Source organism: Homarus americanus, unplaced genomic scaffold (genome assembly GCF_018991925.1).
Source record: "Homarus americanus isolate GMGI-L3 unplaced genomic scaffold, GMGI_Hamer_2.0 scaffold29478, whole genome shotgun sequence".
Taxonomy (NCBI): domain Eukaryota; kingdom Metazoa; phylum Arthropoda; class Malacostraca; order Decapoda; family Nephropidae; genus Homarus; species Homarus americanus.
In genome coordinates, this window is record NW_024747997.1 from 384,341 (window position 1) to 410,943 (window position 26,603).

The 26,603-nt window shown below is 37.1% G+C and overlaps 2 protein-coding genes across 5 annotated transcripts in view; both read left to right on the top strand.

Moving 5' to 3' along the window:
* Positions 1 to 849: 849 nt before the first annotated feature.
* On the top strand, positions 850 to 16,295 carry LOC121879923 (tRNA-dihydrouridine(20a/20b) synthase [NAD(P)+]-like). Of its 2 annotated transcripts, none has more exons than XM_042386740.1 (6): positions 850 to 1,026; positions 5,097 to 5,218; positions 6,428 to 6,503; positions 9,960 to 10,142; positions 14,045 to 14,253; positions 15,622 to 16,295. In XM_042386740.1, exons 1-6 carry the CDS (start codon positions 854 to 856, stop codon positions 16,107 to 16,109), a joined length of 1,251 nt encoding a protein of 416 aa, XP_042242674.1. In that variant the 5' UTR covers positions 850 to 853; the 3' UTR covers positions 16,110 to 16,295. The 2 variants fall into 2 exon arrangements, with proteins under 2 accessions (XP_042242674.1, XP_042242675.1); XM_042386741.1 differs by lacking the exon at positions 850 to 1,026 and adding an exon at positions 1,133 to 1,245.
* A 3,933-nt stretch (positions 16,296 to 20,228) lies between these two features.
* The window catches only part of LOC121879904 (protein SMG8-like), a 75,653-nt gene continuing 69,278 nt past the window's right edge, over positions 20,229 to 26,603 (top strand). Inside the window, exon 1 of one of the 3 annotated variants that reach the window (XM_042386689.1) lies at positions 20,229 to 20,363. Coding sequence is in view for 2 of the 3 variants with exons in the window: in XM_042386687.1 (XP_042242621.1) it covers positions 20,627 to 20,629 (3 nt within the window). In the remaining variant the exon portion in view is untranslated. Of the gene's footprint in view, positions 20,364 to 20,433; positions 20,630 to 26,603 lie in introns of those variants that run through there. The other 2 variants (XM_042386687.1, XM_042386688.1) reach the window with 2 other exon arrangements.

The window sequence follows — 26,603 nt, forward strand, 5'->3', positions numbered from 1 at the left end:
TTTGGAATGATGTAAAAAAAATCAAGTGCATGTCACCCATTGCTTGTTCAAATTTTACCAATATCAACATCACTCGATGTGCCTGTGTTCTACAAAACTATGTTAAGAAAAACGAAGGGCGTCTATACGGGTATTAGCTACACCTTTCTCCTGAAGAGCCAGATATCGATGATATACACGACCCTGATGTAACAGATATAAATACATTAACAGCTAAGTTAAGGACAAAGTCAATCAGAGGTCATTTTGCAAATTACCCTGTAAAACCTGCAGCAGCTTAACCCTGGTAATGGAAATATTGTGTAAAATCCAACCAGTGACATGGCCAGTGTCATGTCTGCAAAAATACTTGCCAGTATCGTCCATTTTAACTGACACTTTCTATAAATTGGCACTAGGCTGTATATGGATGTTTATCAATATAACTATACTTGTCTGTATCTCATTCAATTACTACTGTCTGTCATGAGTTGTCTGTGGCTTTTTTTATTGAGTAATCTGCAAGTGTGTAATTATAAATGCACAGATGATTCTTTATCTCTTGAACAAATCGGATATTGTAAGCTTGATCACCACAGGCCATTGTAGTACTCATTTCAGCCATATCCCTTAAGAACAAAAGGAAAATATTCAGTTTTATCTAACGCAGTCATGACGTCATAACATTATACCCTTACAGGGGCTACGGCATAAAAATAATTTCTCAAAGTATTATTTAAATCACCTGTTAATCCTTATGCTTTTTTTTACTGATTGATTAAAGTGTTTTAGTTAAAATTAATAGAGAGAAATAAGTAAAATGTGTAGAATATTTTTATTTCAACTTTATAATACTTCCGTACTGTTTTATGTTATGGTTCTCGTCAACAGTTCAAGTTGTATTATTTGTACAATAAATATCTTCAAGTATTTGGTATTAATTAACATGGATGAGGGTGAAATTGTCACGCCCTACATGAAACCGCTGGAACTGTTCAAAAACAAGGAATTAGTTACAATATGTGCACCTATGGTCCGTTACTCCAAGTAAGTGAGCCACGGCCAATTTTTCATAGAAAGCTATTATGCAAATGCCGCAATTTCACTGTTTTATAGTGGACACTGTCGTAGTTTATGCAAATGTGTTAAAAAGTGGTTATTTATAAATTAAAACCAACCTAAATTTAATTGATATGAAAAACAAGCAGTGGAAGCATTGTTAGATCTCACCAACCTAACCAAACAAACCTCACAGATGAAAATAAAGTAAGAAAATAAAAAATAAAACAAATAACTCGTCTGCGGGCCAGTCATCAATATTAACCGGACGGGATGTTAATATAAAGGTCAATTTAGGATAATAGCCAGGTTTTGAATTCCATTATTTTATTGTTTGCAACCACATTACCTAACAAAAATAAGACCAATTCCTTCTATGACACTCTCTGCGCTGACGAGAAATAACTTCCCCTTGAAGAGCTCTGTTCTCGGCAATATGTAAACAATGAACTGAGGAGAATGATGTTTGTGATTTGTTTAATGGCTTGCATTACCATTATGGTCAATTTAGGATAGTAGTGGTTAGGTTAGGTTAGGTCCTTCCCCCATCCCTGTCATGGAGGAAGGGGGGGGGGGTAACTCGAAAATGGGAAGTTAGCACCAGAAACGAAGGTCAGATTTGTTCGAATAACAAGAACCATAGGAAGTAATTATTTATAACTTCACAGCCGCTGGTTTTTCATAGAAAACAAATATAAAAATGCTGCAATTTTACTGTGTTTTATAGTGGACAATGTTGCAACTATAGCAAATGTGTCAAAAAGTGTTTATTTAAAAGTTCAAGTTTAGTTAACCTAACCTAACCTTAAACTTACCTCACCTCACCTAACCTAACCTAACCTAACCTAGCATAATCTGGCATAAACACCTGCCGTGGGCTAACTTACTGAAACAGGGGAAGTGGCTGTGAAGTCCTCCATATTAGCCCAAACTTAATATACTGAACCTTAGTATCTCAGAAGAGTGTTTAGGTAAGTTGTTGGTCAAGTCTGGTCGTACTTTCCTTTTACTTTATCCTTTTTGCCACTGATCACACTCTTAGTCACTGAGGCGGTCGGTCACGTCTCTGTTACACACTGTTGGCAAGTACTGGACATGTACTGGCTCCAAAATATATCTGTACCTGCAGTAGTGTTGGTCAAATCTGACCTTGAATGAGCTCACTCTCTCCATCACAACGCTGGTAGGTTACTCTGAGGGGAGTTACATGAGTTGTGCACCTCATTACTGTATTAAATTTCAACATAGAACATTAATGCTTTCAGTTAAGATTTAGAAAAGGTCAGCCACAGAACTCTATATTGATTTTTATATACTGTAGGGAGACAGAGCTCCTCCCCCCCTCCCCCCCAAAAAAATAAAATGGACACCAAAAATCACACTGGATATAGGTACAACTCCCATTTGATGGACTGTGTTGTTAATGGTTAGGTTAAGTTAGGTCAGGTAAATCAGAAAGAAAGAATGCCATCTTAGTAACTATATAGTCTGCTCACCACGCACGCACATTAGGCTGCCGTACCAATAGTCATTAACATTTCACAAACGGGTGCCTTACCTTATGCCCCCATCCAAATACTGTACAAATATTGCAATGATTTATGACAATTTTGCCATAAATTTATTATTTTGAATTGTTCTGACTTTTTAATTTCAGATTTGTTTCTTTAGGTTCCTATATGTCTTCTTTTGTTGGGTTACATTAGGTTTACACAGAGCCCCTTTCAATTAGAGGTTAAGTCAGGTTCTTATGGTTTCTATGGTTAAACAGTATTAGGTTAGACTTGTACAGTACTGTATACTGATATTTGAGAGTTATGAGGTTAGGTTCTTGATCCTTTTATTTGGCAAAAACTTAGTTCTCCACCATTTTGGGGATGTTCTTGATAAACTGAAAACTTTTTACTATTATTTTTGTTTTAATCATATTTGCCACTTATCAGCTTACTGACCAGTTGGACAATTGGTTTATCCAATGTTAGTATAGGGGAAAACCGAGGACTAGGAAGCCTGTGATGATTGGTAGGGTCACACTGGATAACACCCTTCTCACGTGTGTCCAGGCCAAGGCTTGAACTCCAGACATTGGTGAGAGTTACACATATTACCACTGTACCACCAACACCCCATAACTCAGCTCCTTAACCCTGGTGCCTGCTCTTATATACAGTACTGTACTGTATTACACTTTTTTAAATTTTTCTGTAATACTGTAGTTAGGTTTGATTTCGTCAGTTTATTTTTTGCATGTTTTCACCCCACAATTTTCCTCTACTTCAGAGCCCTGCCCACTGTGTGTGATCCAAATTGCAATTTCTTAAATGAAATTGAAAAAATATATGTGCTGTATAAATATATGATGAAAACACAGTGAGATGTCCTACAGTAGGTACTGGTAGTTAATTAAAGCACATGACTAATCTATACAGTAACCCAGTGAAGTTAGCTCTGACAGTTTTCAATTCAGAAAACTTCTTTAACTTCAGACTGTAATAATGCTTGAAGAGCCTTGTATAGCACAATGTTGCATACTCATATGTACTGTACAGTATCACATATTTAGCTACAGCACTATATTTGTATGCAGGGGGTCCCGATTTACGAACGAACGCCGATACGAATGGGGTTAAACTTTAAATTTACAGTACAGGGTACAGTACTGAATTTCATTTTCCTGATGACTTATTTTTTACTTTTATTTACTGTATTTTGTCATTCTATTTCTTCTTTTCTCTTAAATTAAGGAATTTTAGATGTATATAAGGACTTAGGCTGTGATAATGTGGGATTTTAAACACTATTCTGTATGTATGGTATGCACATAGCATGTGTTCCGACTTAAGAACGTCCTCAGGAACAGAACCAGTTCGTAACCCAGGGACCACCTGTAATAGTAAATGGTAATGCAGTACAGGTTCTTGATGACAGTATCACAGTTAAGAAGGAAAATGAGAATATTAATTTGAGTTTTTGTAGAAAAATTATGTTATGCTGTACATATAATATTTGGTGTACAGTGATCCCTCGGTTAACAAAATTTCGGTTAACGAATTACCTTCCATAAGAATCTTCAATTCGGTTAACGAAAAAAATTTGGTTCACGAAATTCTTACGAAATCATGTCAACATGTTTTCGCTTGCTCACCAGCTGGATTATTAGTCCACCAATACAGTAATCGGTTCTAGGGCCTAAATTCATTCCCATTTGAGTAAATATCAAGAAGGTTGTACTATTCAATAATTTTCCAAGCTTTATATTAAAATTTTTAGTCATTTTAACACTTATTTAACATAATTGGAGTACAGGAAACTAGTTTTTGGTGCGCCAATCAGCCACTTGACTCACCCACCAAGGCGGTCAGTTTGTATCTCTGGTCAGTGGAGGTAACATCTTGCTTGTGGCTCTCTTGAACATAAACTATTTTTATGTTTTTACTGTTCAATTATTGGTCATAATGAAATTTATTTAACATATTGACAATACTGTATATAGTGTAGTGCAGTGTTGATTTAAAGAAAATAATCTTGAATTACACCTAGTGAACTTAAAATTTCATGGGTGAAATGACGGCATGAAGCGTGGGGTGATTTCTCTTCCACCCCCACTTCCTTCTCTTCTCCCTTCTCCTCCACCCCCACTTCTAATTCCCATCAGCATCATCATTAACCAGGACCCTTCTACATACACACCTCAAAGTAAGTGTACTTTACTGCATTTATTTTTACTTTGTATGTAATTTTCGGTGAGCTGGAACCAATTACCTAGAATCCCATTGAAACAATGGTTTTGGTTAACGAACTACCTTCTGGAACTTTGCTTTCCAGTTATTAAAAAAATTCTTGAAAATACCCTATACAGTACGTACATCAGAATATCCCTAAAATATAGTATCTTTGGTCATGTCCCTTTTTCAGTAATTTTTTTTCATATTTACATAAATAATTGTGGTAAGATTTTTAAAAGTGTTGAGGTGAATTGAACACTTGCTAACATGCCATATGTACTGTATCTTTTTTGTTTTATGTCTCATTGTGATTATTTTTTTATTTTTTTACAGACTGGCATTTCGATCACTTGTGAGGAAGTATGGGTGTGATCTCTGCTTCACTCCTATGATTATAAGTGACTGCTTCATACAGTCCATTCGGGCCAGACATAGTGATTTCACTACATGTAAAGGTGAGTTTTTTGTTTGTTTTGTAGTGTCTCTGGACCCGGAATAATTTTTAGTGTGTAATGTGCCGATAATATCATTAAAGGAAAAAGGGATAGGAACATAAGAAAATAAGGAGTCTGCAATAGGTCGGTTGGCCTGTGCATGGCAGCTCCTGTCGAGAGTTACTACCACTCTCTATCATCCATGAATTTATGTAGCCTCCTTTTAAAACTTTCCAGCATTCCAGCACTTGCTACAAAGTTGCTAAGCTTGTTCCACTCGTCCACCACCCTATTTGTGAGCCAGTTCCTTCCTATCTCCCTCCTAAACCTAAACTTATCCAACTTAAATCCGTTGCTACGAGTCGTATTCTGCTCGGATATTATAAGAACTTTATCTATATCCCCTTTATTGATTCCTTTCACCCACTTAAATACTTCTATCATATCTGCGGGTGTGCAGGTATGGCTGAGATCAATATATACTGTACCTGTAAAATATGTTTATAATAGGTTAGTACTGTACTGGTAAATGATTTGTAATTTGAAGAAATTAGCAAAAATAGGAAAAGATGGTGTTCAGTATACAGGTACAGTATAAAGAAAATATAATTTATAGTGTTCATAAAATAGATGAGGAAGTAACTTAAATCTTTTGTTGTGACGAAGGTATATACAGTACTGTACAGTACTGTATATACCTTACTCTTTTCTATACAGTATTTTCTCTTAGTCATCATACAAAGCTTCAGTTTTAATGGTTTGAAAAGCATTGTTGCAGTACAGTGCATGTAACTATTGTTTTATTTATTCTTTCTCTGAAAGGAAGCAAAGTTTGAGTTGAACATTTTTATTTTTTTGTTTGTGGTAAAAACTTTTAGTGTACACTATACTATTTTATTCACATCATCTCTGAGAGAAGTCAAAGTTTCAGTTGAGAAAATTATTAAAGATTAATAATTCTTACAACCTATTGTACAGTTTACTACCTGTAATAATGATGTAACAAGTACGTAATATGTTTGTATGCTATAGTTATCTTTTGAAGGAAATTTTTTAATTTTTTTTTCTTCTCATTTGTACAGTACAGTATCTTGCTTGTGATTTTGTGTCTGTTTTCCTGCCTTTTTAATGTTTATAAGTTCCTAAGCATGTGAGCTCAATTCATTACAGGTATAAATAACAAACATATAGTACTGAACCAAGAATAATATAACAAATGCAATTTTTCAGAGGACCGCCCTTTAGTTGTGCAGTTTGCAGCAAGTAAAGGTGAAGATTGGGCTCAAGCTACAAAATTAGTTGCTCCGTGAGTATGTCACATGAAGAATACTGTGTGTAATATGTCTGCATGTGTAACACATTTCTCATCTACAACAAGTTGCTTTTGTATGTACAGGTACTGTACACTCATTTCAAAAAGTATCTTTATGATTTTGTGTGAGACAATATGACACAACAGACGAAGGTTTTGATAACCCTAATGAGACAACAGGAGTCTCTGTGTTAATTTTAAAATTCATCAGACCCTTCCATAAAGCTACCTTTTGAAGCGAGTGTACAGTACTAGCACTGTACAGTACAAGCATTAACACACACACACTAGTTACTAAATTTCTTTGGGAGGTTTGACAAACTTTCACTTCTTGTGCACCTCACTCCATCATCATCATTTTTTCCATATTTATTCTAGTTTATACCAATTCTCCTGGACCTTAGTGCATTCTGGAATAACATGTATTGTACACTCGCTACAAAAAGTATGTTTACAGAGGGGTATAATGAATTTCAAAATAAACACCGTACAGTAGGGTTGTCAGAATCCTTTTTTTTTTCAGTTGTGTCATCTTGTCTGACACAAAAAATTTTAATGATACTTTTTGGAACAAGTTTACCGAATCATTAACTTCTCTCAAAATGCAATATCTCCTTCTGATCTCATTGTTCATAATTGTATCCCATATCTTAATTCCAGTAATGAGAGGCTGTGAGATTAGGATAAGAGAGCGACTCAGGTTCATGGTAGCAATATCTGTCTTAGCTGGAATCCCTTTTAGTTGGAAATGAAATTTGTTCAGAAATTTTTTCGAAAATTTCTCTTAATTCTGGGTTTGGGAACGATTTTCTGAGGTTGAAAATCAGGCACATTTTTCTGAAAATTCTAGAAACTCTCTCCAATTTTTTTTCCGGGTTTGGGAACAAATTCTGAAGATGAAATAATGTGTCATTGTGGAATATTTCAAGAAAATTTCAGAAACGCTCTCCTTTTTTTTCAGGGTTTGGGAGCTAATTCCAGGGATGAAATAATACACAATTTCTTGAAAATTTTAAGAAAATTTTCCCATTGCGTACAGTACTGTATCTGGAAAAATTACAGGGATGGGAGATATTTTCCGGGTTTGAGAGAGTCGGTGTCATTATCTCTGACTCCTGGAAGTGTTCTGCACCAGTTGTTCTGGGTAACGGGGATATCACTGTACAGGTACTACTACTACTACTACTTATCTTTTGGTTACATAATGTCCACCAAATCTAGTATGGTACAGTACCACCAATATACTTTACAACTGTATATAGATGTACAGTCGGGGTCAAAAGTCTTGAACACTTGACAGTATTTGGCATGTAAGTACCCGAAGATCTTAGGTATTAAGGAGAGTTTTATCTCATTTTGTGGTTCAGGCATAATATGTGATGACAAGTAGTGTTATCAGTATATCCCACCCATGAATGTATAACTCAGATGTAGATGCCAGATATTGCCAAGTGTTCAAGATTTTTTACCCCGACTGTACATATAGACAGCTTATGGAGCTGTGGCCAATAACATCATGAGAAGACCATCCTCATCTCCAGTGTGTATCTTGTAGTGTTTACCTTTTCAGGGGGACAACCTGGGGGGGAGGGGAGATTATAAAGAAATGCTTAATTGATTAAGTTATTTTATAGGATGGTCTATTTTGTTTAATGAACCTTTGATTTTGAAAATAATGACACTACAGTATTATTTTGATGAGAAGTATGACATAGAGTGATTATCATGATTTAAGTACCTTTATGCAATTATGAAAAACAGGCAAGAAAATTCATTATCTGCTTCATCAATCAAATAGGTATTAGGCATGTACAACCAGAGTGGACAAAGTGCCACTATGGTCAAAATCAATATTTATTCACAAAAGGATAGAGAAACCACCTTTGTATCCCAAGAGAGACTCAGAATAAAAGTGACGGGCAGTGAGGGTGGCAGGCAGCAGATCACAAAGAAAGTGCCAGAGGTCTCCATTATTTTCTGGCACTTTGTTCATTCTGGTCATACACGCTTCATATCTAGTTGAAAATAAACAGTCACACGAATTGGTTTAGGCATGTTGATCAGTTCTTAAGTTAAATGTTGTGAATTATGGCCAAGTGTTGTGAATTATGGCCAAGTGTATATACTTGTGTGCAAAGGTACAGTAGTGAAAAATTTATTTAAGGTAGATGAATTGGAATTACCGGTAGATAGAGGCATAATGAGGACAAGACAGATGGACAGAGAGGGGATGTGTGTTTTGTAGGAGATGGGGATCTATTGAAGCATTGTTATTGTCACAGGTTAAAGTCTAAGGTTAGGCAAGAACATTAACCATAAATTTCACTCATAAACAAATAAAGATGTGATCCAGATAAAATTCTAAAATAATAAATGGAAGTTACTAGACTGAGAATAAATCACTTATGAAGGGGAATTAAACTTGTAGTAATTTTCTTTTAACTATACTTAATATTTGCAAACAAATAAACACACAAAAAGTTATATAAAAAGTTAAAAGTGATAAATCACTTGATACAAGAGAGAAATAATAAAATCACTGATAAAAGGGAGAAAAGTATGAACACTGAAAACACATAGATATATAAAGGAAATATGAGTACAGCTCCTCCCCGACTTACGACGGGGTTAGGGACCCAAATCCAGGTCGTAAGTCGAAAATGCTTAAATAATACATAGAAAATCTAAAATGGGTGTCTATTTTTCTTCTCAGCACCACAAAACTCTCACTTTTAAGCTTGTCTCCCATTTTAAAGTGAATTAAAAACGAAAATTTTGTCTGTGTACTAACGTTGGGACTCGAAAATACGTAATTTGACAAAATTTTGGTACTACCGAGGCTGGTCGTAAGTGCGGGTGGTCGTAAGTTGGGGAGGAGCTGTATAAATACTGTGATGGCCTCAGACTGAGAAATGCGCGTTAACACTTTGGTAAGAATCACTGGGCAAGGAGAATAAGTGTTGTGTCTTAATCGAGAAATAATCACTGGGAAGGTTCACAGGTAGGTTACAATTGTTACAATAAGCCCATATCTAAGGCTGACACATCCCTAAACCTTTCATGTGTACTTATTGTACACCTGAAAGGACTTAGCATAAGTTAGTTGGCCTTGATGAGACTTGAGAATGCGCTGGAAAGAAGGACCACCACAGGTTAACACATTGAAGAAAGAAGAGCCAACTGAAAATCCACAGAATTCTGAGCTCCCAAGCCATGCAACCACTTTTAAAACTTCGTATTGGGCGAAGCTTGTGGAGGCGGGACTTACGATTCTAAAATGTGATTGGTTCCTGCTGTGATGTTATCTGGTGTTACGGAAACAAGTTGAAGCATGGGGGAGGCAGGAAGTGGTGACTGCCACCGCTATGTTGCACCAGGACTTCTAGAGATTTTTATACTGGCAGACAGCGAGCAAGGGGATGTGTTACAATATCTTCTACAATTCCACAGCTATTGCGATGGTGTTGACCTAAACTGTGGGTGTCCGCAGCGTTGGGCCATGGCCGAGGGCTACGGAGCCTGCCTCATCCACAAACCTCACCTCGTGGCCGATATGATACACCAGACCCGTAACACTGTCACCGATCCCGACTTTACTGTGTCTATCAAGATCAGGCTCCACAAAGATTATAAGTAAGCTATTTTTTACCATATTTGTTTTGTATTATTTAAGTTTTATATAAGTGTATTTTGAGGGTTTGTATATTTCTTTATACTGTATATATTTCTTTCTTATACAAGCCCTCTTCCACTATCGTTCAGGAATGCCAGATTTAGTAATAAACACAGACTCTCCCATCATGCATAGTCATCTTAATACAGTGCAGCATTAGTTGATATTTTTTCACCAGTCTTCATTTTTACAATAGCAAACATTTTCTCAAGTGATTGGAAGATGAGTAAGTGGAGGATCACTGGTAAAGGGGAGAGAGTGAGAGACTACATGAGTGAGAGAGACTACAATACATGGGAGAGAATGAGATACTACATGGGCATAACCTACTAAACCTTACACCTGATCCTACTTTAAAAGATATTTAAGGTTACTCTTATCAAACCAACTACAGTACTGTAATATGATCACCTCCTTGATCAACAATACACTTTTCTCAGTCTTAAAGGCACAGAAGCTTCAGTAATGAGGAAGAAGACAGCTCTGAATCATATACTTACCAGGCTACTTGTCCATATTAGTTTGAATGACAATCCATGTTTGTACCTAATTGGGGAAGTGGGGAAGGGGGGGGGGGGTGATGTCTGTAATGTGTGGCAAAAGTGACAGTCATGTTCATGTTATACATATTAAGGAGTGAGGTATTGCATACTAATATGAGCTGTAGGTGAAACAAGGTGAACATAGCCCTGGTCACATATAATTGTAGTGGATTACTCTACTCTCTTGGAAAGACTGTAAGAATATTTGTACAGTACAGTATTCCCTTAAAGCTCGCAGTTTTAAAGCTTGCGTCCCATGGAAACTCAGAGGCTGTGTGCCAGGGATCAAGAGGAGTCAACACTACAGGACAGTAAACAGCACCATATTTCCCAGGTCATAAGATGCACCCTATAATTAGCGAGGTATATTTTGGAAAAAGAATTTTTGCAGATTTAATAGTCTACTGTACTGGCAAAGCCTAGTCACTGGCTATATGCTATCATGTTTCTCACTACCACAGCTCACTATCACTTTATGGACCTATTATCAAACATTTGTTGGTATTATTAATAAAATTTACCTAATTTAATACAAAAGGATATAATTATACGTATAGGTACTTACGGTATACACATTACAAATACTTATCGGTACCGGGCATGTTCACTAGGAACTGTCCAGTACAGGGATTGTTTACATCCTGTGCACCAGATCAGCTGACATTTCAGAGGTATTGTCTTTGCATTGTCACTACCACAACTATCACTGTATGGACTTAATGTCCATTCAGTTTTATTCCATGTTTATGTTTATTTACTTGTTATTTCATAATTTATCATATTGTCTTATGCATACATAATGTTGTTATACATGTGTACAGTACTAGTAGCTATTTACAGTATACAGTATATGTATTTTGCACACTCCTGGGGCTGGCATGAAAAACTCGCAGATTTTGCATTCTCACAGGGTCCATTTTACCTAACCCCAGCAAGCTTTAAGGGAATGAAATATTTTATTCTTGTTTGTATAGCATTATAGAAAGCTGAATTCAAGCTTTCAAATGATAATCTCTGGTGTCTTAATATGGTCCTGAACCAGATTATTGGGAGTGATTAGTCACATATGTTTCATACTGAAGTAGATAATTATGTGAGAGGAAATTTGTAAACTATTACAACTTCTGTGGTTACTAATAGGGTTTGGTAATCCAAAACTCAGGTTTAGAGTGACAATGTCTTGACACATTTTATTTTTTAACGTGCAGCTCTGCTCATTATTAGCCAAACTGATAAGTCTATTGTAAACAAACCTCATGTATACTGCCAGACAAAAGTGCATCTTGTTTCAATGTCAAAATGAATAAAAAATATTGATTATCTTTTCAGGGCAATGTACAGTACAATATATACTTCTATAGCAGAACACATCTGTTATAACAGTTTGAATACATGAATGTCAACAAATGAAGAGTGAGACTGCATTTGAGTTTGAGTCTAGGCATTATGTACCAGAGTGGGAAAGTGTTTATAAGAGTTATGAATCATAAGAAAGAGCTTCATAAGCTAAGAGTCATGCGGAGATGGTTGCCATTTTCCATAATCATTAGTATTGTGGGATGTAACCAAATATGTAAGTGACTTTGTAAAGGTGACTGTTTAGTGTTTATGTACTGTACTAAACAATGATATTGTAGCATATCAGCAGAGTTCAGAATCATAAAGTAAAGTGTTGACATACTGTATGTGTTTCACATAATTTTGATGAAGATTTGATTTTTTTTTTTCAGGTGAGGGAATCAACACATCAGTAAAGATTGGATGACAAGAACCACTGACTTTTGTAGACATCACACCTCTCAATTTCTTTCTCTGGGGTCACATAAATGGCTCTCGGACGATCTTACAAGATAACAAATTTTAGGTGAGCTCAGAGGAAGAAACTGAGAGGTGTGATGTCTACAGACCTCAGTGGTTTTTGTCATCCAATCTTTACTGATGTGTTGATTCCCTCATCTGAAAAAACAACTAATTTTCCTGTAGTGCATGACATAAGAGAAAACCCAGTACTGAATTGAATTGAATTGAAACAGTTTATTTAGCCAGAAAAACACAGATACAGAGTGGATAATAATAACATTATTAACATGGCTGAGCCAGTTGAGAACCTGAGCTCTCTTTGAGGCACCTGATATATACTATACATTTATCTCAAGGAAGTATTATGTAACATTTAGTATCATCTGGAATAGTACAATAGCATGGTAGTAATAAGTACATCTCATCGTGTTACCACAATATTTTATATACAATACTTACAGTGCTTTTGTAGCTGTGTATAATTGTATACTGTATGTTGCAAAATTGTGTCACAGCCAGTTATAACCTGCAGGACGCTCTTCCGTTCTAATTGGACTTCTCCTTCTTAATGTTTAATCACCAGAACATTCCTAAATTATTGACCAGCTTTGGAGTACAATATACACACATGTTTCCACTATATGAGTACAACCTGTATAATGATTTATTGAGCCAGTGATAACTGCAACAAAAGGCGGGTGCTGGGTTGTGTAATTATACTCTATTGCAAGGAAAAAAATATATATTGTATAATAAAATTCTAAATATATACATGAGTTTTAAATTAAACACTTTTGAATACTTCTGCCTATGTGGGAGAAATAATAGACTTAGATCTCTCACCCCTATAGCTAACCTAGGAAGAAAGAGTCAAACCTTGCCAACAGTGACCACCAGACACATAGATGAGTGAAGAGCGAATGTCCTGGCCTTGCAGTTGCCAAGTTGGCTTGGGGCACAGGCTCTATCACAATAGTCAAATAAACTGCCCTAGTCAAACTAATATAGATATTAAAAATAAGATGAGTACTAAAATTGTATGATCAGATTATGTAAATACAATATGCAGTACTGTACTATGAATCTAAGGCTGGACTAGAGGGTAACATATTAAAAAGGTTTATAATGCAAGGTGTATGGATTCTCAGCTGATCCCCGTTTTGATGAAATGAGCAAACAAGCTGACGAACCATTCCTGTGTGACCTGTAACCCAGACAGAGGAGTATATATGTTGCCATTATTTCCTCCAGTGCTTACCTCAAACTACTACATAATTATGACAATGCAATAAATGGACAAGGGACAATGGCTATCATTCATAAAAAAATTAACACATCATATGACAGTTGGAATTAAAACTTTACAAGAGTTAGATACCAAATATAAAATTTATCAGAAAAAGTCCATGAAAGTTAATTATGAAATTGGGAATAAATTTGAACCTGTGACATGTGGATATTGGTCCTGTTTTTGTTTTTTGGTATTGAAAATGAAAAACTTTGTACCTTAATTATTTCAGACACACAGTAGACTTTGCAAGACAAATGGAAGCTGCTGGGGCGTCCTTCATCACTGTTCACGGGCGCACTCAGGATCAGCGAGGTGACCCGGTGTGCCTGGAAGCTATTGCAGATATCAAGAGTGCACTCCAGATTCCAGTAGTTGCTAACGGTGATGTCCGATCTATGGATGATGCTCACCGGATACACCACGTTACAGGAGTTGATGGTATGGGTAATGTAGCTCATGGTTGTGTTATGAGAGATATTTGAAAAGTTGCAATAGTTTTGTAAATTTACGTTGTTTACCTTTGCTCATAAATATGATTTTTGTCTTTCAACTATTTTTCTTAAGTCTCCCTATGAACATAGTGTACAGCCACTCCTCGACTCACGACGGGGTTAGGGACCCAAATCCAGGTCATAAGTCGAATTGGTTGAAAATGCAAAAATAATACATAGAAAATCTAAAATGGGTGTCTCTTTCTTCTCAGCACCACAAAACTCTCACTTTTATGCTTGCCAGCTATTTTAAATGGAATTGCAAACGAAAATTTTGTCAGTACACAGCGCAATCACTAGTGTTGGGACTCGAAAATACGTAATTTGGAAAAAAATTTGGTATGACTGGGGCGGTCGTATGTCCGGGTGGTCGTAAGTCGAGTAGGTCGTAAGTCAAGGAGTGGCTGTATATAGATATGTGTTTACTGTCATGATACCTTCATCTTGGTTACTCCAGCCATCTGTGCTTGTAGGCATTTGATTCACTCAATCACTTAATCACTTTCACTAAAGTATATTCTAATTTTTTACATTATTTTTATTATCTTTGTTTTTCTCCTTATATCCCCTTTCATTATTCATTCACTTTTCCTCATGACAGTTAACCCCCCAACTCATGATAATTTGTCCCAGTTGTAAGTGTGATGTTCTCCTCATGCTCTTCTCATTTTGCCTGGATTTAACAACTGTGTGTAGTGTCTTCTTAATGTAAGATAGTAGATGCTTTTCTCTGTATACCTAATATAAATTTAGAGAGACTCATCAGGGGATCTGTTAGTTGAATGATATTTTCTTATGTGTGATCAAAGTGAAGGAACCTGGTGTAGCTGGGCTTAGATCTGCAATATTAAAGGAAATATCTTGTTGGATGAAGTTGGATAAATGTTGTGCATATTTGTGTAGATTTAGGGTTAAAAAAAGTGCAGTGATCCTATGTATTGTGATCCATGTTTGTTTTAATACACTGTTATATATTCTTGTGCAGTTTTAAATAGCCTGTACCTTTTGATTTTTTATCTGCATGTCTCATAATGGACAATAAGTTATTTTACCTTGCCAACGTGCTGGAGGGTGACATGAATTGTAGGCATCCATGTGTGTGTGCGTGCATGCGTGTGTGTGGACTCAGTATCTCAAACATATAGCTATGAATTTTAACTAAATATTTTTTATAACTCCCTGTATGTCATAAAATTGTGTAATAGTTTTCAATCACCGGTTTTTATCATAATTTTCCGGAGTTATGAAATTTGTCACCCATAAAAGCAAAAATTATGTAAATATTTTATGACACTGACACGACTAATATCAACAGGTGTTATGGCAGCAAGAGGAATGCTCGAAAACCCAGCAATGTACGCAGGCTATAAAACTACACCTCAGGAATGTGTCAAGGACTGGGTGAACATTGCTCTCAAAACTGGAACTCATTTCACTTGCTTTCATCACCATCTCATCTACATGTTGGAAAAGTCTTTATCACGAGGGGAAAGGAAATACTTCAACATACTGGGAAGCACCTCGGGAGTGTTGACATATTTAACTGAAAAATATAAGATGGAATTTTCTCGTAGTTTTTATATAAACCTTATTTCACGTGAATGTAATATTATAGGCTGGCAAACTGTGATAAGAATAGTAATAATAATTTGGCAAAACATGATAAAAATATTAATAATAATCTTAATAATAATATGTACTGTGGTTATAAAAATTCATCATATCAGCCCATCCTGTTTTAGAAATTCAGCAATAGGCGACAATATTCACAAAGATGAGAAATACGAGTTAACACAGGAATGATCTTGTACACATTGGAAGTTTTTGATTCATCTTAAAAGTCGAGCACATCAGCATTACTTTGTTGTTATCCCTTGCAACAAAAACTGGTAGGCAGGTGCTGTCCATCTTTCTGTCTGTAGACCTCTGGCCTCACCACAGTAACTAAAGTTTTGTTGGATGATTACCAACAACTGAAAAGAAAGTGTGTTTGTTTGTTTGTTTATTTGTGTGCTTATTTATGTACTTTTTAGCCACCTTACATAAAGTTGGAAAATGCTTGATTGTTTAAGGGGAAAATGTACAGTATTAATTTGTTTCTGAAAAATTTGAGGGTGGTCTTCTGTTCCTTTTAATGTTCAGAGTAGCAACATATATTGTCTTGTGAAACTTTAGTTTCATCAGGTAGGATTTTGTCATTCCTTTTATTGTTCCTGGTACACTAGCAACGTTGATCAAAACCTAAAGAAAGAGACTTGGGATCAGTAACCTTGTTAAAGGCTTAAAGATTTCAGTTGTTGGAGTGCAGCAACATCTTTGTATCATCACTGATGGGCTAATTATATTCTGCTGGTTTTAATAGTTTCTAAAAGTCAATGCAAAAAAACTTAATGTTCTGGTTGCAGGTTGAGAAGAAATTAGTTTTTTTATGTACTGTAGTACAATATTAGAAGTTAGTGTTAATTGTTTTTGTTGGGGTTACACCAGTTACCACTTCAATGGTTACTGTACCATATGTTAAAAAATCAACTTTAACATGTTCCTTGAGTTTTGAATCATTTTTGCATTACAGTTTACCTAAAAGGGTATAATCTATGTAATGAAAAAAATAATCATGGTATAAATCACAAATGTTTGGTTTAGTAAAGCCAAACATGCTTTTAGTTGTGTTAGTCAGCTCTGTGAACCAATTTTTGACTGCTTGATTGAGAAAGAAAATTCTCCTGTGCTTCTGGCCAGCTTACACCACAACCCATCATCACTAGCCAATTACAGTGTTCTTGGTTACTCCAGTTTTCTGTGATTTATTGCACGCCTTTATATTCTGTTACAACTTTATTCTGCATGCAGTATATATTTATTTTATTACCTAGAAAATATATATTGACAAAGATTACTGTTTCTTGTTTAAAATTTTTAGTAAGCTCAGAAAGTTTCATTAGTGTGAAAAAAACTGAGTCATAAAAAACTAATTTATATATCTGAAAAGGGTGGGAAAGGTTGAGTGAGTCTGAATATAATAAGGTTTGAAGTCTTGTATGGTATTTAATGTCTTAAGAGAAATTTACTGGCACAAAAGCTGACCATTTGTACCAGTTTATATTATTCTGTACAAACTGATCTTCATGCATATGCCCAAAACCTTTGTCAACAGTAAACCTACTGTAAGTAAGTACAGGTAGTTCTGCTATAACGCGATAATTGTGTTCTTGTAAAATATCGTGTTATAGAAAATCGCGTAATAGAAATAACAGGGCATATAGAGAAAATAGGGTTAGGTGCAGATTACTCGAAATCGAAAAAATTTAGTAGTTAGCCTAACACAAAGGATAGCACAGTCTAAATAAATGTTACATTCATATCTAATAATGAAATCATACAGTAAATGTAACACTTTACTTGATGGGGGAGAAGGGTGATTTTGAGGTTGATAAAATCGAGCTTCTCTTCAAGTGTTATATCCTTTCTTTTACGATCATCACCGGGAATTCTATCACCAGAACGCTTCTTGTTGATATTCTTCTTTACTATATTCACAGTTAATACAGTGGGGTATGCTATAACGAACGGATCCTACTACGAATATTCCTATAACGAACGGTTTTACCTATAAAATTGAGAATGCTATAACGAACGAAACTCCTACAACGAACATTATTTAAATTTTTTTTTTTCTAATTTATTGTTTTTTTATTACAAATATTAATGATATTCTTTATTTCAGGGGTTTAGATGCATATTTATGCACTTTTTTACAATTTTTACAATTTTATATTATATTTTTCAGTGTTAAGTGGTTGTATTTGGGGGCCTGGAAGGGATTAATCCTATAACGAATGAATGCTATAACGAACAAGGTTCTAGAACCAATTAGATTCGTTATAGCATACCCCACTGTACCACAAAATTGGAGAAATAGTAAGCAAAAATCGCGTTATAGCAAACAAGCGTTCGCGTTATACAAATATCGTTCCTAATTCATAAATCGCGTTAGAGCAAATTCGCGTTATCAAAACACGCGTTATAGCAGAACTCACTGTACTGTACAGTGATGTCCTAGTTAGCTGAAATAATTGGTGCAGAGCTCTTCTGAAGATGAGAGTTTTCTGAGTAATGAGATGACTCTCTCAAACCCGGAAAAATCCGAAATCCTCAAAATTTTCCGGAAATTGTACATTATTTCATCCTGGAAATTTGTTCCCAAACTCAGGGAAAAAGTTGGAGAGAGGTTCTGGAATTTTCAAGAATTAAGAATTATTTCAGCCTCGGAATTTGCCCCCAGACTCGGAAAATAAATTGGACAGTTTCCGGAAGCTATCTAGGAATATTACAGAAAATACGTCTGATTTTCAACCTCGGAAACTAGTTCACAGACTTGGATTTGAGATTATTTTCTCGAAAAATTCTGAGCCAATTTCAATTTTGGTTATTGGAGAGTTCCAGCTAATGGGGATTTCAGTTAATTGAGATATTACTTACAGTATAAAGGCACAGCAGAAATTATGTGTTCGAATAATCTACAGGGAGAGATCAGATAAGTGTGACCATCAAATACATTGACCATTGAGTTTTTATGACAAAGATAAAAGAATCTGAAGCAGGATGTTTTGAACCTCAAGAGGTTATATGGTAAGAGGGAAGCTGGACAGTGTGGAGTTTTACAGAATGCTTATCCAAGATACTGATAACTTTTGGCAGGCAGAGCTTTTGTTATTTGCAATACTGTATTGACATGCAAGGACCTTCCAGATGCCGTTAGTTGGCTATTGGTTGATGTTACTATTGAGTGTACCTGAAGCCTGAACCTGCTCCAGTGTTGGTCAAGTCTGATCTTGAAAGAGCTCACACTCGGTGCCGTCACAACACACTCTGGTTGATAGTTCCAAGAGTTCACAACTCTCACTCCAAAAAAGTTTGCCCTCACAGTTTTCAGGACCTGCAGCTTCTTTAATTTTGAGCTGTGACCCCTTGTGGGGTGAGCAACTACCAGCTCCAAGTAAGGACACTCGACTGAGTAGTGCCCCTTGAGATGCTTATATACCTCAATTAGGTCACCCCTTGCCCCACAAGGGGTCACAGCTCAAGATTGAAGAAGCTGCAATTCCAGAAAACTGTGAGGGCAAACTTTTTCGGAGTGAGGGTTGTAAACTCTTGGAACAATCTTCCATAAAGTGTTGTGACGGCACCGAGTGTGAGCTCTTTCAAGACAACACTGGAGCAGGTTCAGGTATATTCAGGAGCCGGTGCATGCCCAGTATTTGCCAATAGTGTGTAACAGAGACGTTACCGATCGCCCAAGCTGCAAACAAGTCGATCATTTGGTGAAGAGAATAAAAGAAAAGGAAAAGTAACAGAGACGTGACTGATCGCCCAAGCGGCTAACGAGCCGATCAGTGGCGAAGAGGATAAAAGAAAAGAACGTGTTTATCCCTTTGCTTGAAGGTTTTAAGAGCAGCTTATTTGATTATTTGTGTAAATGCCCACATGGATATTATAATTATAAATAATCAAAGAGAAAAAGCGAGATTTTGTGCATATGAAATGAAGCAACCTAAATATATATACTGTATACAGTACAGAAGAAAACCCATACCTACACCCTGACAGGCGAAAATATAATCCAAACAGTTTCGGCTACAACTGTCGTCCTCGGTACAGATTGCAGATTCTCCAGCTATATGAAATGTCATATTTGTTTTACATGCTACTACCTGACTAAGAGCACGTTTCTAACATTGCCAATACCTCAACAGTGACAAAAACTAAACCAGGAATTGCTAAAATCACATGTCTAATGAAAATATAAGTTATGGTTTATTTGTTTTAAATTGGCATAATTTGGGAAATTTGTTGACATTGTCACAATTTGGGTATTATTTGTACCTCGGTTGTGGCAACACTGTTCACCCAGTATTCAGAATTAACCGTCGGTGGTTGTGTTCAGTTGGTCAATACGTGCAACATGTCGCGCTCAATTGCGCCATACGCTACATGCTGAACTGTAAATTAAAACCGTGAAAAAATTACATATTCAGTAATTAATACACACGCAAAAAAGTGAGTTTCCCAGAAGACAGTGGACGAAAGCATTGGGGGGGGGGGGGGGGGGTATCTCTGACAGGAGAGGGACCCGTGGAGGGCTCCTTGACACCCCTTACTACCCGTACAGCATATGGCAACACTTGTTTGTTGTTGTTTCAGTACTGTCTGTAGAGAACCTTTTACTCACCTTCACTATGGTTGATCCACTTCATTATTCTCTAATTTGACACCTGTGAAGCAGTTAACACCAGTATTATTAAGGTGCAGATTTACTAAATATGGTATGTATTTCAACAGAACGCTGTGGTTTATAAATATTTGTGTATTTAACGCCATTTAGCACTGTGATGTTTAATGTTATTAGGTTGGCTGGAGAGCTGTGGTGCTGATGGTGTTATTAGAATATATTTTATTTCATGACTTAGATAAATATTTAGTGAGGCATTACTAAACCAGTAGTTATGAGAGGATTTTGTTTATTGACCATTTGCTACCTGGATGTACTCGTGGTTTAAGGATATAATTGGTAATTATTTACTTCACAGGTGCTGATTTTTAATGGAAAACGAATTTAAAAACGCCCCAATTTCACTGTGTTTTATGGTGGACACTGTCGTAGTTATGATAAATGTGTTAAAAAGTGTTTATTTAAAAGTTCAAATTAACCTAACCTAACCAAGGACGGATCCAGTTATAAGCCCAAAGAATTTTTTTTTTAAATCTGATCATCAATATTACGGACATTTTGAGTCCATTTTGAAGCCATATACACTTTTTACTATACAAAAGCGCCTGAGTACAATTCTGCATTAAAGAAACAGTATTGGAATTGGATGGTGAAAAGGGAGTCTGAGCCTCCAGGATTCCCCTCTCCCCCCCTTGATCCACCCTTGCTTACCTAGCATAACTTAACACCTCCATATTAGCCCCTCATGCTTTCAGTACAGCACTTTGGAAATTGACATAAACAATGTTTCATTTAAAACAAGAACAAATTTTTGGGTAAATTTAAGGTAGTAGCCAGGTTTTGGTTAGGTTAGATTAGGGTGATTAGTACTTCAGATTCATTTGAATCACAGCAAGAACTATAGGAAAAACATGTCTTTTATGGAAATATTGAAACCTGGCTTCTTTCATAAATTGACCAGAATTTTTATTTATATATTTTTTCATATAAAGTCAAAGTTACTGGTAGTTCATGGACGGCTTCTGTAAATTCGCCAAGGACACTGAGGCCATGACTTACTTGTTGCCTCCTGTTCAATTTCAAATTTGTTTCCTCCTGCACCAGACCCAGTAACTAACTACACCAATATTTGGTATTATTGAGAGTAGAGTGGTTCAGCCTTAGCACCAAGTTGAGGAAATTGCTCTTAAGAACGTCCAAAAAACATCTATGGAAAAAATGAACGAAATTGAATAACGCATTCTGGTGTTAACCATCTGCTCCAAGATTACCAAAGATGAAAACTTAACAACCTTGAGAAACTGACAAAAATTTATGGAGTAATGCACTATATATAATTTCACTTTTACTATTTTTACAAGTAATTCTGGAGCAGTTGGCAAACACCAGAATGCTTTGTTTCATTTTGTTAATTTTTTCCACAGATGTTCTTTGGATGACGGTAATAAAAACAATATGACAGTGTACAGAACCTAATAGAACCTGACCTAACTAACCAAAGAAACCTGCCTAACCTTACCTAATTTTCTAGCGGACTCTCCTGCAGTATTAAACAAAATGCTGATTTTGATATCTGGTAGTAATGAAAGCAACTTTGTCAAAGCATCATGGAGTATTGTACGTTTTTTGTGGACGTGAGAGTTGGCACGACAATGGCAGATTCTTCAGAAAATATTTTTGAAAAGTAATTAATTTCTTCACATACAAAGCATGTAGAGACATCATTTTAGTGTCATGATAATTTTTACACTGTGATTTACCCCACAATTTCCTTCATCCTTAATGCCCTGCCCACTGCAGGTGATATATGATTGTTGTGTTGATAGAAAAAAATACTTATAATTAAAAGTAAAAGTTGTCATATTATTTTTATTACTTAGTCTTATCCAAAGAACAGCTGTGAAAAAAAAAATTATGAAATTGAACAACTCATTCTGGTGTTAACCATCTGCTCTAGTACAGTACACCTGGATAATTCGTGGATTTTTATTTAGCTGTTCTCTATTATTCGCGGATGACACCCTGGTTGTACCCAAGAATGTCTGTGGGTAGTTTAAAGTTGCCGGCATTTTTGCGGCGGGACAGGGAGCCATTCATTCTAGAGACAGTAATTTCCTTTGCCTGTATTTTATACATGTGTGTGTGTGTGCGCGGTCACGTAGAAAGTCTTCTATCCACGCTAGGACATTTCCCCGAATTCTGTACCCTTCCAGTTTGATTTTCAGTCTTTCGTGGGGTACACTGTCGAAAGCCTTGGTAAAATCTAGGTATATATTGTCGATATATGGGTCCAAATATCCAATACCTTGAGCAATTGTGTTAAGCAGGAGTGCCCCAGCATAAAACTGTGTTGGCAACCCTTTACAAGGTTATTTCGTAGTAGATGTACTGTACCATCACGGCATCTCTGATAATACTCTCAAGTACTTTACATATTATGCTGGTCAGGCTCGCCGGTCTATAGTTGTTCGTGGAGTGATGATCGCCCTTCTTGAAGATAGGACTCACATAAGCCACTTTCCATTCACTAGGGACCTTTTGTTCATCCAGGCATTTACAAAACAGGATCTTCAGGGGCTCGGCAAGCTCGTTGCACAACTCTCTTAGCACTCTGGGATGCACCATGTCAGGGCCGGGACTCTTATGGACCTTTAGCTTTGACAGTTTATTTCTAATACCCTCTTCTGTGAACACAATGTGGGTCAGTGCTGTGTCGAACCGTCTGTCCTCAAACGCAGGAAGGTTAATCGCATCCTCTCTTGTGAACACTGAGGAAAAGAAGCTGTTCAATGCCTCAGCTTTATCCTGGTCAGAATCTGCATAACTACCATCTTCAAGCCTCAGGTCTGATACTTCTACTCGCGTTTTTAATTTTGACTTTGCATGGCGGTAAAACACCTTTGGGTTTCACTTGCCCTCGCTTGCAACCAGCCTCTGGAACTCCTTTTCAGTCCTTCTACACTCTATCTTTACTTGGTTTCTAGCTCTTGCATATATCCTCCTCTCCTGCTCATCGTTTGACCCAACCCATGCCTTGATTCACTCTTGAATTTCTGGGTTTTCTTCTTAACTTTGTCAACAGCCGCATGTGTAGGGTTCCTCTCGCAGTCCTAGAGGCACTGGGTTTGGTCTTGGGTACCTATATATTTATCGATCAAATTGGTCACATTACTAGTTATGATATTCAGCGTAGTATCTGCGTTCTTGTGCCTTAATGAGTCAGGCCAGTGGATACCCCTCATCCCGTTGTAATTTCCCTTGTAATATTTGCACCTTGGCCAGGCCTTATCTTGAACTAGGTAACAGTTAAATCTGAATGACAACTCTATATGGTGACTGGTGCCAACTAGGGCAAGGTGTTCCAGTTTGGCCACCATACCCTCCTCGTTTGTTATGATGAGGTCCAGTGGCTTTGGTGTGTGCTCCCCTCTGTAATGTGTCAGGTCCCTAACATGTTGGAACAGAAAATTATCTCTCAGAGTTTCTACAAAAAGAGTAGCAGGGTTATTCAAGTCATTTAGGGTGAACTCGTTTCTCCAGTCGATGTCGCCATAGTTAAAGTCCCCCATGATAAGGAGGTGGCTAAGGTTGAGCATTGCCGCATTGTCTATTAAGGCTCTTAAGTTCTTTTGATTTAGTGGGCCACAGTTTTGGGATCTGTAGATACACCCCACGATAAGTAAGTCCCCTCCTTTTAATTAAATTTTACACCTCTTGGACTCTTCAAAACATCCTCTCCCTGTACCCTTGCCTAGCTGGCTCTAAGTTCTTGCCTAGCATAGATAACCACACCCCTCTTGCAAATTTCTTGAGAAAGGTTTGTAAATGAGTCATATCCAGCAATACTGAACTAAAATTTCTCTGGGTTGATTCTCCTGTTCTTGTACAACAGTTCTACAACTCCTACAATCTCTGGTTGGTGAACCTTCAGCAGTGATTCAAACTCCCCTGTCTTATCAAGGAACGTGTCAGTATTAGCGAACATGACATTCAAGCCAGAATTTGTTCTCGGTAATGTCTCTGCTCTTAGTAGTAACCCCCCCCCCCAATTCTCAGAAGCTGCAGCATTTGCTAAGTACACTGTATTTTGCAGGGCGTGGTTAGAAATGTCATTGTTTACAAGGCGCTCGCCTCCTCCAGGCTGGTAGGCGGAGCTGGTGCCACCTCCCTGGTGGGGGGTAGGGCGGGTGGAGGGTGCGTTGCTGCCCCCTGGCTCTGTGTTGGCACACTTGCTTCCACTACCCTCTCCCTGAATATAACCCGTGTACACCCATACTCGTTCCTCCTTGACTCCTCCCTCTTCTGCTTCAAGTCCTGCAGGAGCTTCTTGTGCTGTTCCCTCTGCATTACCGTGCGATCTGGATGAATGAATACACTCCGAAATGCCTCGCTCCTTGCTAATTTTTTTGCCTGCTGAATAACCTCCCATTTCTCCTCCTCACTCACTAGTGCGATCCTGAGGGGCCAAGGCTTATTCCCCTGCTTTTGTCCCAGCCTCCTCACATCCTGAGGGGCTTATGGCATCTTCAGAACCTCTGTACAAATATTCTTAAACTGCATCTTATCGTGTGTTATCTTGCTCTCAGTTCCCTCTGCCTGGCTCTCAGGGGCTCCAAAAAAAATTACATTGTTTCTGTGCTGGAAACGTTCCTGTTGTTCCTCCTCTCCCCTAACAGTAGGTCCGTTAATTTTCATTTCTCCTTCACACTTCTTCAGAGTCCCTAGCTGCTGTAGAACCTGTTCTGATCCTGCATTATTCTCCACCACCTCCCGTGGCCCTGCTAATGCCTCAGCATAACTCCTCTTAGCAACCACCTCCATTCTATCGGCTACTTCCTCAGTCTTAGCAAGGATCTCTTTTCCAACTTGCTCTAGTTTGGCAACCAGCAAGGCTCCAGCTTCATCTATTTTCTTCCCTAGGGAACTCGTTCCCCTATGGCTTGCAATCGCCTCTTTCACCTTGACTATGCAGTCAGGGCAATACCAGCAACAGCCTTCATGCTTTACGGCAGTTTGCATCTTCCTAAACGTTGCCTTAGTCAGGTCTGTATCATCCATATCCGTCATCCTCCCGCAGTAGTCACATATCATCATATCCCTCATGATTGTTGTTGATGTGGGGTGCAGACTGTGTAAAGATCTACACCTGTTTAAAAATAAACATAAAAACAAAACAAAACAGTTCTTAGCTGCCCTCTGCTGGTTTTACCTCCCCTGTTGCCTTTAGGGATGTCTTCTGTTTTTCTTCTTTTTTTTCTTTTTCTTTTTTCAGTTCACTACGGCGATTTGTCGGTATTTATGTGCTATCTATGTTCACTGCATTTTGCTATGAATAACGGATTTTATACACCCACTCAGTCCTTTAGAAACACAGAAAAATAAAATAAATCTTTCTTTGGGGCAGTAATAGAATGCCTTTTAGGATAGCCAAGCTTATTGATTTTATTTATTTATTTTTTATTTTAACTATTATTTCCTTATACAGGTACTTTCTTTTCCCGTTCTCATCAACGACTACAGTAAATCTCTTATTTACGGGATTATCCCACCCGGGCACAGGTCACTGACCCACATTGGGTCCTGGGGGGGGAGAAAATGTAATAAACAATAATAATATTAAACAATAATAATAATAATAATAATAATAATAATAATAATAATAATAATAATAAAGAACCATAAAGAAATGCAAAAATTAAAAAAAAAAGTGAGAAACTGTATGTATGTTGTGTTGTGAATAGTAAGAAAAACAATTGAGACCCTGCAATTGTGTGTAAATGAGGCAGAAGTCAGATCAGTAACCTGGGACTTGGACACAATTTTCGTGATGCCATATGGCAGCAGGATCTACCATTAGACAACACATTACACTGTATCTCCCTGTGAATGGTGTATTGTAGGCACAGTTTCAGTCCTTGAGAAAGCACACAATCAAAATAAAATTGAAAGTCTCTGTGGCACCTATGACACGACTTGGTCTCTGCTGGCAGTGGTGCCTTACCAGCTTGCTAGCCAGTTTGTATTCACTTTAAGTTATTTACAACCTCTTCTGCGGTCACTGATGACTC

Bases quoted from the DNA above. Each gene is read 5' to 3' on its own strand.
- LOC121879923 (XM_042386740.1), top strand. From the start codon at position 854: ATGGTTCTCGTCAACAGTTCAAGTTGTATTATTTGTACAATAAATATC. The intron at 5,219-6,427 runs GTGAGTTTTTTG...GCAATTTTTCAG, and splicing joins TGATTTCACTACATGTAAAG to AGGACCGCCCTTTAGTTGTG. The intron at 6,504-9,959 runs GTGAGTATGTCA...ACAATTCCACAG, and splicing joins GCTACAAAATTAGTTGCTCC to CTATTGCGATGGTGTTGACC.